The sequence below is a fragment of the Rhinolophus sinicus genome, linkage group LG06, assembly GCF_036562045.2.
Source record: "Rhinolophus sinicus isolate RSC01 linkage group LG06, ASM3656204v1, whole genome shotgun sequence".
In the NCBI taxonomy this organism is placed as follows: domain Eukaryota; kingdom Metazoa; phylum Chordata; class Mammalia; order Chiroptera; family Rhinolophidae; genus Rhinolophus; species Rhinolophus sinicus.
In genome coordinates this window covers 49,009,026-49,024,802 of record NC_133756.1, presented here as the reverse complement: position 1 = coordinate 49,024,802, position 15,777 = coordinate 49,009,026, and the positions used below count along the sequence as shown (strand labels likewise).

At 33.7% G+C, this 15,777-nt stretch overlaps 1 protein-coding gene across 7 annotated transcripts in view; it reads left to right on the top strand.

Moving 5' to 3' along the window:
* COL24A1 (collagen type XXIV alpha 1 chain) overlaps nucleotides 1-15,777 on the top strand; it is a 308,258-nt gene that overhangs the window by 90,324 nt on the left and 202,157 nt on the right. For all 7 annotated transcript variants that reach the window (XM_074335081.1, XM_074335082.1, XM_019751779.2 and 4 more), the window contains 6 exons: nucleotides 787-831; nucleotides 6,551-6,604; nucleotides 6,683-6,727; nucleotides 6,970-7,023; nucleotides 8,122-8,175; nucleotides 12,498-12,551. In XM_074335081.1, coding sequence (XP_074191182.1) covers nucleotides 787-831; nucleotides 6,551-6,604; nucleotides 6,683-6,727; nucleotides 6,970-7,023; nucleotides 8,122-8,175; nucleotides 12,498-12,551 — 306 coding nt within the window. The remainder of the gene's footprint in view (nucleotides 1-786; nucleotides 832-6,550; nucleotides 6,605-6,682; nucleotides 6,728-6,969; nucleotides 7,024-8,121; nucleotides 8,176-12,497; nucleotides 12,552-15,777) is intronic.

The window sequence follows — 15,777 nt, the reverse complement described above, 5'->3', positions numbered from 1 at the left end:
TTTAGAAAATTTAGCCAAAGTTTTATTTGTTATAATGATGTCATACGTAGAATCTTTACCATCTTTTTCTTGCCCATGATTCTGGGGAGCTTCCCATTTCAAGCATAATAAAGTAAGCATTATTTACTTTTTTCTTTAATACCATTTATGTACAGTCATGCGCCACTTAAAGACAATGATATGTTCTGAGATACACATCATTAGGCAATTTCGTTGTGAGAACATCACAGAGTATACTTACTCAAACTTAGGTGGTACAGCCCACCACACACGTATGGCATGCCACTTTTGTATGTGTGGTCCATTGTTGACTGAAACATCGTTATGCAGCGTGTGACTTCACTTACATACGTAGTGTGAAGCCATGTTATTTAATATTTTGTCAGGTAAATTACATAAAGTTTGTTAGGCTGGAAGTCCTATAATATTTAAAACTTTTCCTTTTGAAATCTACTTATTTAAAATATAATGCTTCTTGAAGAGCGTTTTAAGTCTTTAAAATCTTTAAAATGTAAGACATAGAGAAATCTATATCCTAGGCTAAGTGTAGTCCTAGCATCCAAAAGCATGGAGCCAGGGCACTTTTGAAGATTATAAAATTGCCACTAGAGATTTGTACTTCTTAGAAGGACGCATACGAGTAGGGAAGTCTTAGAAGTTAGCTGTAGAAGAAGTTCAAATTTCACCAATTTTTTTCCCCAAGAAATGTTTGTCTTCATCTTTAGAAAATACACTTAAGTAGTTTGGAATCCTATTTAACCAGTTTTGCACATTTCTTTTACTTAGGGACTTATAGGTAGCATTGGTCCTCCTGGATTTCCTGGTCTTAGAGTGAGTATCAAATATCATCACGCTTATAAAATATTCTTGTGTATTTATATTTGTTGGATATGTTTCAAAAACTTTAGAAAAATGAGAAGTTTTAGTGTCATTGTTGGACATGAACCTTGCTCGTGTGTATTTTCCTACCAGATATGCAAATCAAACCAATAGTATGATTCAAAAAAATAGTTATACTTCATGATAAGCTAAAATAGATTTCTACGGATTTATGTATACCCATGTAAATACATGTCTATCTCATTAAAGGTTACTTAATCAAAAACCAATTTCTTCAAAAGTAGGAGACATAAAACAGCCCCTTCTTTCCTTTGAGATAGTCTTTCTAACTGTCTAGTCTGAAGAGACACAGATAGGCCAAAAATAAAGTACATGGTAACTGCAGACTTTATTTATGGAATCAAGTTGAATAAATGGTTAGGAAAACCATTCTGAACAAAAGATAGGAGCTGGACTTCACCAATGCAATTGAATATTTTAATACCTAATTTATTTATTATGTTAAAAATATAAGTGATTGTATTGTTTGTCCACTTAATCAGTTTCTATACAGTGACTTCAATCCTGAGTTTCACTGGAATTCCTGATATAGGCAAAGCATAGTTTAGTCAAAGCTATTCTGTGGAGGTCAAAACAATGTAGTCCAGCTATGTAGTGTTCTGATAAATTTTGTATTATTCATTGGTGTGAAAAGACTGCTACTTCTGATATTTATAATGTCTTCATACATATATTTCTTCCAGCCAAGTTAATGGTTCATGACAGTGATATGAATTGCATATATTTTATATATATTTAGAGCTATATGCTTTAACATTTAGCTGAACTAAAGGCAAAATTGACACACTTTATGAAATGTAAGGAACCTAATGAAAATGGAATTTTAAAAGTAAACTCTTTATATATAATAGAAGGATACATGGAAACAACCAAAGTGTGTTTCAATAGATGATCGAATAAAGATGTGGTACATGTATGCAATGGAACATTCCTCAGCCATAAGAAAAGATGCAGTATTGCCATTTACAACAACATGGATGGATCTTGAGATTATCATGCTAAGCGAAATAAGTCAGGTTTTACTTTGGGTGGTGAACACACAATGCAATATATAGATAGATAATGTACTATATAATTGTGCACTTGAAATCTATATATTTTAGCCAGTGTCACCCCAATAAATTTAATTTTAAAAAGTAGTACATGACCATGCACAGAGATAATATGTTCCTTAAAAATCAATTTGGAGCTTGCTCTTACAGGTAAAATAGGTAATTAACACTCCAGAGTTTTATGCCATAAATTATAGCTACAGTATTTTTAGCTCAAACATGAACACAGTTCTTCTGACTCTAAATTTAAAGTTCTTTCCCCACCTTACCTAGTCCAAAGCAGAAGGTGACAACTTGGCCAAATGAATAAGTCAGGTGTTCAGTTATGGAACTATAGTAAAGATTAGCATGAGTTTTAACTTGGTATTTGAGGAAGGCAAGAGTGTAGAATTGGGAGTCAAAGAACCTGAGAGAGTCTAAGACATTTAAATTTTTATATGATAATACTAATATAGTAATAATAAAATTATCAATAACAGTGCATTTTATTTAGTATTTTCTATGTGCTAGTCACAAGTGTTATGTCATTTAATTCTCATAACAACCCAAGACCACTTACCTTATAAGTGTTGAGCCTGGATTTGAAGCCATGTGATATACATACAGAGTCCAAAATTCTACCCATTGTATTATATCACATTCTTAAAACTTGTATTACCTTAAAACACATCTGTATACTATCTGCCATATGAGATTTTATTAGGCTTCATGAGAAGCTCTATGTGAAAGTGGAACCTGGTGGACCATTTTTTACTTTCTCAGAACTTAGAATAAGGTTAAATCCGTAGGTGGTAGTCAGTGGTCTTATCAAAGGGGAGAGAAAGGAAGCAGGGGAAAGGAATTGGACTCGAAAGATACTGTTTGTGCCTTCTTCATTTAACCTATTAGCATTAAGTTGATTAGCTCAAAAGCTTCTGTTATTACCCTTAAGATTAAGGGCAAAATTCTTAGCATGGTCTAAGATGTCTTAGATAGTTTTGGTTCTTATCTGCATCTTGAAAACATAGTCTGTGCACTAGCAGAGCTCTTCATGCTCAGATGCCGTCCATGCAGGTTCCCCATGAGATGGCCTTTGTACTTGTTTGTCTACCTGAAACACTCTACCTTTATGTTTCTGCCTAATAGTGAGCTCATTTATTTTTCAATTCCAAAACTGAGCACAGTGCTTGACACATGATAGTGTTCAGTAAAAGTAACTGGGTTGTCTGTCCGTTCTGTTTCTCCTGTCTTTGTAAATGGGAGAGATTCTTCAGAAATGAAAATGGCTAATGACACGAACAATCATCATTGTAATCCTCATCTCGTCTACATTGATATAAGTGGTAGTTTACACTTTGCGAAGTACTTTCACATATGTAACTTATTTGTAAAGTAGACTGAGCAGGTATTACTCCCTCCATTTTATGTTTATTAAATTTTTAAATCAAAACAGTGTGAGCACCTACTCTGTATCAAATGCTGAACTAGATGTTAGGCCTAAAAATACGAACAAATTAAGATTCCTATTTTTGGCAACATTATAATCTAATGGCATAGAACAAAAAAAAAAGCAAAAACATACAATGTGATTATTGCTATTATGAAGTAAAATAAATCCACTGAGGAAGGAGTAATTTGTACCATCTCAGAGATTCAGAGTAAGATTCACAAAGGAGATGTCTGTTAAGCTGTGTCTTGAAGATTGTCTATGAGTGGAGTGGAAAGAGGCAAAGGGCTCTCAGGCAGAAAATGCTGTTTTCAAATGCACAGAAGAGGGGAGAAATGGAATGTTTGGAAAGTGAAAAGAGGAGTAGCAGGATGGTAGCCTACGAAGTGTGTGGGGATGGGAGCAGAATGGTTTTGAAGGTTTTGAAGGTAATTGAGAAAGATGTCTACTTGTATTTCATAGTAGACGGTTGATCTGCTTGTCCAGAACTACAGCCTCTGCTTTATTTCTCTGGTGTTCCCTTCCAGCAAACATTATTTCTGAAAAGAGATGATATTCATTTTGCTAAATTATTTTTTCCATGCAGTTGTTATTGTCATTTGTTTTCTTAATTAATGACATTGATTATTGCCTGTGAATGTGGGTGGGTATGGTGAAAAGCCCAATGTGGAACTATAGTCTTTCCCACAAAATGCTCACTCATATGAACTCTAATGGGCCAGTGGCTGCTGTTTTTTATACAAAGAACCTATCCTTGAGTCTCTCTATTTTTTTTTATTTTTTTTTTATTTTTTTGCTTACTTTGACTCAAAAGTTCTCTACTATTTATCAGTGTGTGGGAGGCTCCTCTCCGTCTGTTGCTATATCCCAGACGCTCTCAGCTAAGGTCCCATGCCTGAAATTATTTCTTCTGTCTACTCCATCTTGTCATGGGAGAGAGGTGTGATAGGAAGCAAGTGCTGAAAGACCTTCAAGTTATCTGTGTGGAGCTGAAACCTGTTCTTAACCTATCATATATCACTTTCAGGTGTTTTCCAGGAGTAGAATTTTTCACATAACTTGTGACATGCACAAAATGTTTGATGTTACTTGGAAATTTCTATACTCATACCATTCTACTTTTTTATTATTTTGTTAAGTCCTTTATAACGTATATGTTTTTTGATATCTTCCACGACTTACTATTCTGTGATACTTTAAAGTCGCTAAAAATTTAAATAGGATATTATGCATACAAAATACATTTATCTGAAAATGCCAGAATATGCACACTAATATGGTTACTGAAATAAAAGTTAAGCATATTATATTATGTACAGAAAAAAACAACAGAACAACAAAGAAATTTTTGTTTACAAGATATTTCTTTTCATACTTACATGTTTTTGCTGCATAATTTCTAAACAGACATGTTTATTGATTTTTTTGATACTAGTATATAAGGTTTAAATCTATGAACTTTGAGTAAACTAGCCTCTGTAGTTGTAAGAGTAATTTTCCCTATTGACAGAATTTGTCAATGATACATTAATATTGCATATCTGTTTAAACTGGAAAGTATTTCTCTTTGCCTCTCATATACTTTAGGATTAAGCATGTTGGAAATAATTTGTCTTAGTTATAGTTCACAGACTTGAAAACTCACCCAAAAGTAAAGATGTCGTATTTTCCATTTTGAAATTTGTATTATATAAATGTAGACTATTATCAATGCTTCATTATGTTGGGAGATACAGTTCTAGAAAACACTTTTAGTGTTTTAAAATTTAAAATTTATTTTTAAAGTTGATTACTTCCTCCAGTATTCATTCCATATTTTATTTCAAAAGTATTATGTGCCAGTTATTATATTGGGTCTAGTGATTAAAAACAAAACAAAATGAGTAAACATGCTTCTTCTCTCACAGAATTCTCAGACTAGTAAGACAGGAAAATAAAAGTACAGTGTAGTATACTCAGAAGTGTAGTAGGAGGGCACTCCAATAAGGCTTGGAGCATGTGATAAGGGAGAGCATGTTCAGAAAATGGAAAACAGTCCATTGTGGCTAGAATGTTGGATTTGAAGGCGGGAGAAGTGAAGGATAAGTAGGGACAAATGGAAGGAGATGAGACTGGAAGGGTTTGTAGAAGCCTGGTAGTAAGGACCTGTATTTACTAAGATATTTGTATTACAACAAAAAGGGGCAACATTTTCAGCATTGTCACAAATATTGTGACAAGTTCCTTAACATTTGGAAGCCATAAAACAGAGGTTTAAACCAACTTGGTCTTTAAGGGTGAAGGATGATATAGTAGCCAGGTACAGAGAGATAGCAAGAGAAAAAAGAATAAAGACATCAGTGACACAAAAATTATATCTAATCCCCAAACCATCAAGTGATGCCCACCATTTTTTTCAAATTTTACTTTAAAATACCATTATTCTTGCTGTTGTCCTTTGTCTTCTAAGATGTCGTGTTGAAGGAGTTTTTCTAAGTCTCTGGCTTACAGGAGATGATAGTGGTAGTTATATTTTTGAAGAATCACATTGGAGCATTAAACTAAGACCTTGACATTGATGACTATGTCTTTTTTATATTACGTTCAACAAATATTAAATGATGAATGAATGAGGGAAGCCCAGAAGAGTAGAGCTTTTTGTTCACTATTCACTTTATCCCTGGAATTATGGTAAATTTACTCATTCTGCAAATATCAAACCATGAAAGAAAATCATTGAAATACCTGGTCCATAATAATGGCCCAATAAATATTTGCTGAATACGTGGGTGAAATAAAAATCTAAGACAGTCAAATTAAGTATATTGACTACTTCCTGGGGACGTGACATGAAAATATTTTTCCTGTCTTCAAGATACTATCTAGGTGGAAAAATATTTCAAGATGAATGTCATGAATTGTAAGTTTTATAGGAACTCAAGGCAGGGAAGGATCCTTGTGAATTAGACCAGTATGAGAAGGCTTCAGGAAATAGAATGGACTTCATGAAAGTTTGAAAGATAGGAATGATTTCTAAACGTGGAGAGGAAAAGAGGTGATTGCAGCACAAGACACATGTAGAAGCTTAGTGAGATGAACTGTTCTGGGTAAATGAATTAATTAATTTGTACCATATTCTTTTTCAAATTCTAGTGGATATTTAATGATGCCTTTCTTTCTCGTTGCTTTTCAGGGCAGTGTTGGCCCAGTGGGACCAATTGGACCTTCTGGAATTCCTGGCCCAATGGTATGGTTCTATTTGCATAATGGATATTTGCCTTTAATTTCTCTATGATGTCACAAAATAATCACTTTTATTTTTTAGGGTCTTTCAGGGAATAAGGGCCTACCTGGAATCAAAGGTGATAAGGTGATTTAAATATTTACATTATCATAGAGATAATTTCTTATCACATTTTTTCTTTTGAGCCAATACAACTTGTAAAATATTTCGTTCTTATATACGGGATCTAATATGTACTATCAATTATATAATTTTTCTCAGAAGTAGGAAAAATACAGAAATTATTTTTCTATGACTATATTTGCTTTCTCCTAATTTTTCCATGTTTGCCAAGCTTAAGCGTCTTTGTATGACATTGTCCTCTCTAGGGTGGACAAGGCATCGCAGGAGAGCCAGGAGAACCAGGGTATCCTGGAGACAAGGTAACTTTTTTACCATAAATTTTATATAAAGTACAAAAAATCCAGTGAAAAAGTGTACATGCCTTAAAAACAAAGGAATACTCATTATGTTAACATTGTATTTTTTTTAGGATATGGTATCAATATGATTTTACGCCTTGTTTGAAACAGTTTCTTCAATTTTTTTAGAATATGTCCATGAATTCTTTTTAGTAGTTTGTGAATACAGTCGTGTGCTGCTTAATGATGGGGATACGTGCTGAGTAATGCATGTGACGTGATTTTGCTATTGTGCAAACATCATAGGGTGAATGTACACAAACCAACATAGTGGTATAACCTATTGCTCCTAGTCTACAAACTTGTACAGTATGTTACTGTACTGAATACTGTAGGCAGTTGTAACACAATGATCAATATTTGTGTATCTAAACATAAAAAAGGTACAGTAAACATATGACATAAAAGATACAAATGGTACAGCTGTATGTGCACTTAAACCATGAATGGAGCTTGCAGGACTGGAAGTTGGTCTGATGAGTCAGTGAGTGGTGAGTGACTATGAAGGCGGAGGACATTACTGTGTACTACTGTACACTGTAAAAATACTGCCCACTTAGCATTCAGTAAATCCATAAAACAACTCAAGGTTAAATCAAGCACAAGAGAAAATAATGCAATCAAAAGATGTGGTAAACACGAGATGTATGAGGCTGCTGGTGTAACGTGCAAACCTATTGTTTGTAAGTGGAAAGAGTACACTCTAAAATAATGATTAAAAGTATAGTATAGTAAATACATAAACCAGTAATGTCATCATTTTTTTTACCATCAGCAAGTGTAGTGTACTGTGCAATACTGTATGTGCTATACTTTTACATGACTGGCAGTGAAGTGCTTTGTTTCACTAGCATCACCACAAACGTATGAGTAATGTATTGTGTTAGGACGTTAGGACGTCTAGGATGTCACAAGGGGATAAGAATTCTTCAACTTCATTGTATTCGTATGGGACCACTCGGATATATACCGTCTGTCGTTGACAGAAACATCATTTGCAGCACTTGACAGTAGAGTTGTGGTATAACTTCTCTTCCCTCTACTGCTCTCTTCTTTCAGGGAACGACTGGTTTGCCAGGACCACCAGGAATGAGAGGAAAGCCAGGCCCTTCAGTAGGTTTGAACTTTTGCTTTACTCTTTCTAATTAGTGGAATGCACACCATGGCATGACTCTTGAAACTTCTTAGTATAGTTTAAAAAGTGACATATAGCCTACCAGTCTGGAATTTCCTCTCTTAAGTTTCAGAATATTGCTAATTCCTCAAGTTTTCAGCTCACATTCTGTAGACTGTTGGACCTCATTCTCCCCAGTCCCTTCATCCCAGACCAAAGCCAAATTTCTGTGAGCCCTAAAGACCTTGGTTGATCTATAATATTATAGACAGTGTTTAAACTAAACAATGGACTTTGAAGCCAGAAAATATAAAGTACCTTAAATAACATTTTAATTTTTCCAAATGACTGTTTCATTAAGAAACATTCTGAAGACAAAAATAGCTTGCACTCTCTCGTCGGCCCAAGTGTTCTAATTCCTCATCTTCTTTTAGCTCTTTGTCATCAATTAGGTAAGAAAAAAGAATACCTTATATTATAGTTAACATGACGCCCAACAAATTATAAAACTAAAATTACTGAATAATTAAAGTCATTTAAATAAAATGATTAAAACAAGAGCTGAAAGTGTATCTCTGCATATTAAAATAATAATTATTTATTAATTAGTTAATTATAATACTTAATAATAATTAGCTACCATTTACTGAGTGTTTACAAAGTACCAGGTACTATTATAAGGTCCGTAGCTCTAATTTACTCCTTACAGCAATCATATGAAGTTGGTACTATTATTATTTCTCTTTTACAGATTAGGGAAAATGAGATGCAGAGAATTAGATCACTTGCCCAAGGTCCCATAGTTAGTTGGTGATCACCTGGGAAAACCTAGGTAATCATTTATGTCAGCCCATGCTCATAGCTGTTGTGCCATACTCTTTCAGGATTTAACATTTTAAGATTGTTTTAGAATTTTAACATTTATTACAACTCTATGAAGGTGAAGGTGACTGCAAACAGAAATATACATATATACATAGACATAGATATATAATTTTACATATAAAATTACAATTTGTTAATGTAACATTAAAATGTACATTAAAAAAGAGTGTTGTTTCCCTGAGTTATTCATCATGTTCCCTCTAACTCCTCCCTCCCATCACAGGATTATTTTTACATCAAAGGAAGCAGCATTAAGTTACAGAGCTTTTTATATAACTCATTCTTTATGACTTCTAAGAGTAGCAGTATTTCATATACATCTCTCAGCAATTATTTAACCAAAGAACAATATTTGGCATCTGTTTCTCAAATGAAATGTTGGTGGTGAGCTTTGCTTCTATTAGCTTATCACCCTGAACTCAGATTAATCCCAGTCAGCCATGTACCCAGACTTATACCCTGGAATCAAATCTCAGAAACTCCAAAGTACATAAATACAGGGTATAGGTCGTGAAGCTACCAAAAATCTTCATTTTTCAAGAATGCTTCTAAACCACATACCAGGGACTTCTCATACCTGCAGTGGTTGCCAAAATAAGATCCTAACTTTTTATATCTTCATTTTGTATAATGTGAGCGTTTTCTAACTTTTGATAATAATAAAAGGAAATGGTACAGCATTTTTGAAGTCCAATACTAAGTAATATAAGTGCTACTAATATTGTTCTCTTATGCTTTACAATTAAGTACTTGAGAAAACTAGAGTCAAATAGCATGCTTATAAAAGACAAACCTTTTTAATGTCTCCCTTGCTCTTTGATTCAATTTATATTGATAACGTGTTTTGGGAGTTGAGGGGAATCACTGGTCTGAGAAATAGAAATTTGGATTTTAGTCCCAGCCCCGATACTGACCTTGTATGCCCTTGGGCATTTGATCACTGTGGTACCCAGGTTCTCATGTTTAAAATGAGAGTCAGACTATATCATAGTTAAGGCTCCTTGTAGCTCTGTGACTTTTTGATATTTTTCCCTCTTACCTATACTGCTTACCAATATTTTTCTAGTGTAAACTACAAAAAAGGCACAGAGTCTATTTCACCTTTTACACATTATCCTCAAACACTTAATATTTTCCTTTTACTGGAATAATTCACTAGAAACTCTCATGTGGTTCTTTTAGGGCAGTGATGCAGTATGAGATACATGAGATGGTGAGACTGAGGCTTTTACTTGCTCATTTTATGCCTCTCCGTAATATTCTAATAAAAAATTTAATGTTAGCAGGGATAACTCTGGTAGGAGATAGAGACCATTTTTTTGTTTTATGAAATCTTTGAAAAATATACACTTGGGACTGAAGACAGGATAGAGACTTAAGAATTAATATTTGTGAAATGGCCTTGTCGTTAGTCTCTCATTTTATTTATCACTTGTTTGTATCTTATTAATAGAAAAAAATGTAGAGATTTGACCTGGAAACCTTTCCTAGTTATGGAACGAGAGACACCTGTTTAACAAAAAAATTGCTTATGCAGAATCAAATATCATATTAAAAACAAATTATATAATTTAATGCATGCCTAAATCATGTTTTACTTTTGGTTTCCTCTTATCTAAGATGTTATTACTAATATTGTTTCCAAATGGATCTAAGTTGTAACAAGAAAGAATATTTTCAAGATAAAAAAAGAAAAGAATGTCCTGTTATGGAAGGCTTTTGTTAATACATTCTGAGATAGGGAAGCTTTTGCTCTGCAAGTATTTAAAAATTAGAGAAAACTACCAATGTGAAGTTGTTAAGAAATATTATTTCCTTAAAACAGAAAAACAAAGACAATTACTTCATTCTTTCCTTTTTTATTACTAGAAATTTTCATTTATAGAGGTTTAATCATTACTCAATTCTCTAAAACTTACTTGAAAACTCAGTTTTTATAAAGGAGAATTGACCTTCAAGGAAACTTGGAGTTGAAGTTTTTCAAAATGAAGAATTATTCTGCAGAGCAAACAAAATTATTCTATTTATGTTTTTAAATATCTGGTTATTGATACACTTTTCTGAAAACAAAGCTCTAGGTCATGCTATTTTTTCCTCACAACTTATAAATTTAGCTTCTTGTTTGGATTTCGCCACTAGAGGGCCCCAGTGAGAACCCCATCTCTATCTAAGGTGCTTGTCATTTTAAGAATTTAAGCTCTAATGCTGATAAGGATGGATTATGATTTTGTTTATTTAGGAAAACTTAAATGAACTTTTGCAGACTATTTGATTATGTTTCTCCAGATTTGATTGAAGTAATTGTATTGTGTACTGTTTTATGTTCAGATATTCTAGCACTATATGAGAATGGATTTAGTACATAAGGAGAACTGTGCTTTACTTCTTGAAAAATGGATAAACCCATATTGTATGTTGCAATTTTATATAATCTGAGGCCTACTTAAGTCAAATTTGAAACTTTCATAGAAATCTAATGTGATAGAAATAATTAATCCAATAGTTTTTCTCATGAAAACAAAGGTATCAGACTACTGGCCTTCCCTATTCTGTACTTGCATCTCTTGAGAACTCTCTAGTTCCAGGCTTTCTCCCCACTTCTCTCTTCTCCAACCCTGCTCTCCAGCCCTGATTTCACACTGTCAATCTGAATGTCAGAAAATGGCTTCAGGGATAATGAAACCAAATCCTTAAAATTTTAATTAAAGAATCAAAATAATCTAGGAATTCTGTGTATCCACCAGGATATGAGAGAGGATGTGAAGGAACGATTAATGGTTATAAAAGTGGTACTTTCTACGTGCCAGGCACTGCACTTAGCACTTTACCTATATTATCTCATTTAATCCTCACAGTGACTCTATACAAATATTAGTATTGTTATTATTATTATTATTCCTATTTTATTAATGAGAAAACTGAGTCTTGGAGAGATTAAGCCACAACCGGGATTTAAAATCCAGGTGATTTTTAATCACTAATTCAAGCCCCTGTAGTATCAAAGGAGAGAGGAATTTTCAGAGACAATCTTAGGACTCTGGTTATTTATGAAAGCAGTTCTTCATCTAAAGTTCCCTTCATTGTTGAGCCAAATTTGATTGTCTTATCTCTGGGTAACACACACACAATTTTCTTTCTTGATTTGAGCCCTTAATGCATTAAATCGTTTGTATCTCTAACACTTAAGAGTAAATACATATTAGATCGACGTTTTATTTAAATAAGTTTTCCACAGAGATGGTTACAAATTAAGTCTTTCTGAATAATTGTTACAACTTAATATATTGAGTGTTGTTTGCTGAAATTTCAGTATAATTTTGTGTGACATAATATATTGAGTACTGTTTTCTTACCATATATCTGCTTCTCTTTTAAACTGTATTCATTAAATTAATGTTTATACTTTTCTTCTTCCTCCCCGCCTCCCACATTTTAGGGCCAAATAGGTGACCCAGGACCCCAAGGGCCATCTGGCCCTCCAGGACCAGAGGTAAAATGTTGGTGGGAAGGTGATAAATTTGAAACAAAAATCGTAGAAATTAAACTCCGTTGGTGAAACATGTTTTTACATAATAGGCTTAAGAAAGACTCTTTAAAGTTTATATCTTGGTAAAAAATTTGGATTACATTTTTTCTGTTATGTCGGGAGGTATGCAACAGTGATCTCAAGGAAATAGGAAAGGTATTAGCCACATTATAGTCTTGATTATATCACAGCTGATTTATTTGTTCTGCACAACTATTAATAACATGTACTTGGGGTTCGAAATAAAATTTCAGGACATAAACTCCACTGAATTTGTAATGCAGAATGTTTCCAATTTTTACTATATGCATATATCATTTGGGTCTCATATTCTACAATAAAGAAAATTTAGTCTTTATACGTATATCAAATTTGCTTGTATATTCTTTGACATTTTGACTTTGGCTTAACGCTTGATGTAGAGCAGCTTATTTTTTCCTTCAAGACTACATAGAACATAAGTTTCTGAGATGAAACATTTGAGTTTTTTAAAAATCACTTAATAAGTCAAAAATATACCACATAGAGGTAAAGCTCCTGAAGGTCACTCTAGTACAGAAATGTAAGCCAAAATATATACATGTATACATATATAAATACACACACACATCTAATTCAGTCACAGATGCAGCAGTAAAGCTGAGGAAATGAATTTGGATTCAGACTAAATCAGAGTAATAAAGTCCCCCAGTGTCAGAGCAGTAGGCGAGTTTTTAGGAATAGTTCTGTACTGATGCTTTCTCTCTCTCTCTTTGTAAACTGTAAGAGTTACTTCTTACCCTGCAGCTGTTTTCCAGGGTTGACTGATTTCTTTGACAAATGCCGAATTTTACTTATTGTCAAATTTAAAAACACAATGGGTACTTATAGTTCAAAAATCTAAAAAGCCACATCGTGTACCTAGTTTTATTAATAGGGAAACAATAGGAGGTAAAATATAGCTATATATTAATGTCATCATTCTGGGAAGAAGGAAAATGTTTTGGGTAATTAAAACAATTATTAACAGGTAATTAAAACAATAATTAACAGATTAAAATGTTTATCTCTTTTATGAGCCTACATTCTTTTAATAATTTTTCATGAAAACCTTCCTGGAAAGAATTGTGTTTACCTGTCTTTTCATACTGAGGATACAGAACCTAATTTATCTTTTATTGTCTTATAAGGTTATTGTTATGAACATGGATTGTTCTGTTACAGCTTCATTAGGTGTGATAGGAAGGACTGTGTCACTTCCATGCTATCAGTATAGCTTGGCATCATCTGATTCATTTTTATAAAGCCAGGTTCAAGAATGCAAGGGCCATGTTTTTACTTATTAGTCGGTCTTCCAAAGATGTTTCTTTTTCTCTGTTGCCTTTGAGATTTATGATTTTCAATCACCATTCAGCTATTGTCTCACTATATTTGCTTTCTGTACTTCTAATATAAGGTCCTGAGCCCTGGTCAATCTATGCCCATTCTTCCTCCTCACCTGTATGACATTTTTGTATAGGGCTAAAGACATAACCTGTACTCTCTCAAGAATTGGTGCAAGGTTGTGTTAGGAAATAGGGCCTAGTCCAAAGATCATAACTTCTTCTTGATCATAACAATATAATATGTAGGCCGTCATATATTCGGCAACACTTTTATCCAAATCGTTCACAAAATGAGGTTTTAAGAGAATTGCAGGTCCAAGAATTTAAAATAGTATGTTTAATACTATAGCAAGCCCAGAAAGTTTTTTCTTGTACAGTAGATGAATTTTCTCAGAAAAAGAGTATTATATCTTGTGCTAAATTTAGACTGTATCCTGTAGGCGATGATCAAAGATTTTTCAGCAAGGGTATGAAATTGTTAGACTTGTGTTTTCAAAAATGTATAACAGTAACACAGGCAAAAAGAGGAAAGAGAAGTGGCAAGAGGGGAGGGAGAGGTCACGAGACTAATTAAAGGCTGTTTAAGAGAGTAATACAAAACCAGCACATTAATGATGTGGACATTTGGCAATAAAGAGAAGGATTGGCTTCAAGAAATAATTAAGAAATATAATTCACAGCACTTGAACCACTCAGTTCAGTTTATGCAGTTTGTGTAAGAGAGAAATAAATGAGAATTTTAGTATGTCTTGCTTGAACAGTTGGGTAGAATGTCTATAACCATACTAAAAATAGAGAATAAAAAAGGAGGAGGATGATACTCAGGTGGGTAGAGATAATGCTTTATTTTTGAATTTATTAGAGCTGAAGTGCCTGTAGGACATACAGGAAATTAGTCTCCTAAGTGTACAGAAAACTATAGGCCTGAAACTCAGAAAAGAAGAGCAGACTAGAGATACATATTTGTATAGTCATCCACATAGAGCTATCCGATGAAGCAATTGGAAGAGATGAAATCATTTAGGGAGGGTTAGTGAAACAAGATGAAACAAGGTTTGAAAATACCAGACCTGGATACTCACCCCCAGCCTGCAGTCTCTGTCTACAGTGCAAGTTAAGTTTTAAATTGAGACTATAAGGGCAGTAAAATAAACTTTGGTAGCTTAAAAACATACAGAGAAGAAAAAAAGCACAATGGAAATGAGAAAATATTGGGGAACTGATTGAGAACAAGCCACTATAAAAACTTGAGTGTTGCACCTTAAAGCAACACACAGAGGGAAATTCAGACTTAAGTGCATTTCTCTATAAAACAAAGGGGGATTGAGAATAAATGAGTTACACATAGCACAAGTGTAGGGATTTGTTTCAAAAGGACAAAGAATTTGAAAGAAGTCAAATAAGATGGATTGTTTTCTCTAAGTAGGAGACTAAATCCCAAGAGTAAGCAGCATGGGTGCATGCCGAAGGAGGGGACTCCAGGAGTTCTGTGGAGAGTGAGCAGGAGGGTGACTGGGGACTCGACCTCATTTCCAAGTTGTGTTAAGAACCCAGCTGAGACTGAAAATCTCTTTCCCCAAAATATAGCTATAAAGTCCTGTATATTATGTTGGAACTGGATTGCAAAATTGAGTCTGAATTTCCTACTGGCCAAATCAAACATGATTCTCTTCTCCCTTGGTGAAAACATATTAATTGTTCAAAAACAAGGGCAGAGATTCATGGTATTGTGTGATTTCTTCCTGTCAGTGTAGGTTGATATCATAATGCTAAAGTACTATTCAGTAAAAGTCGTTGTGTTAGCGACCAAAATGATGACACCTAGG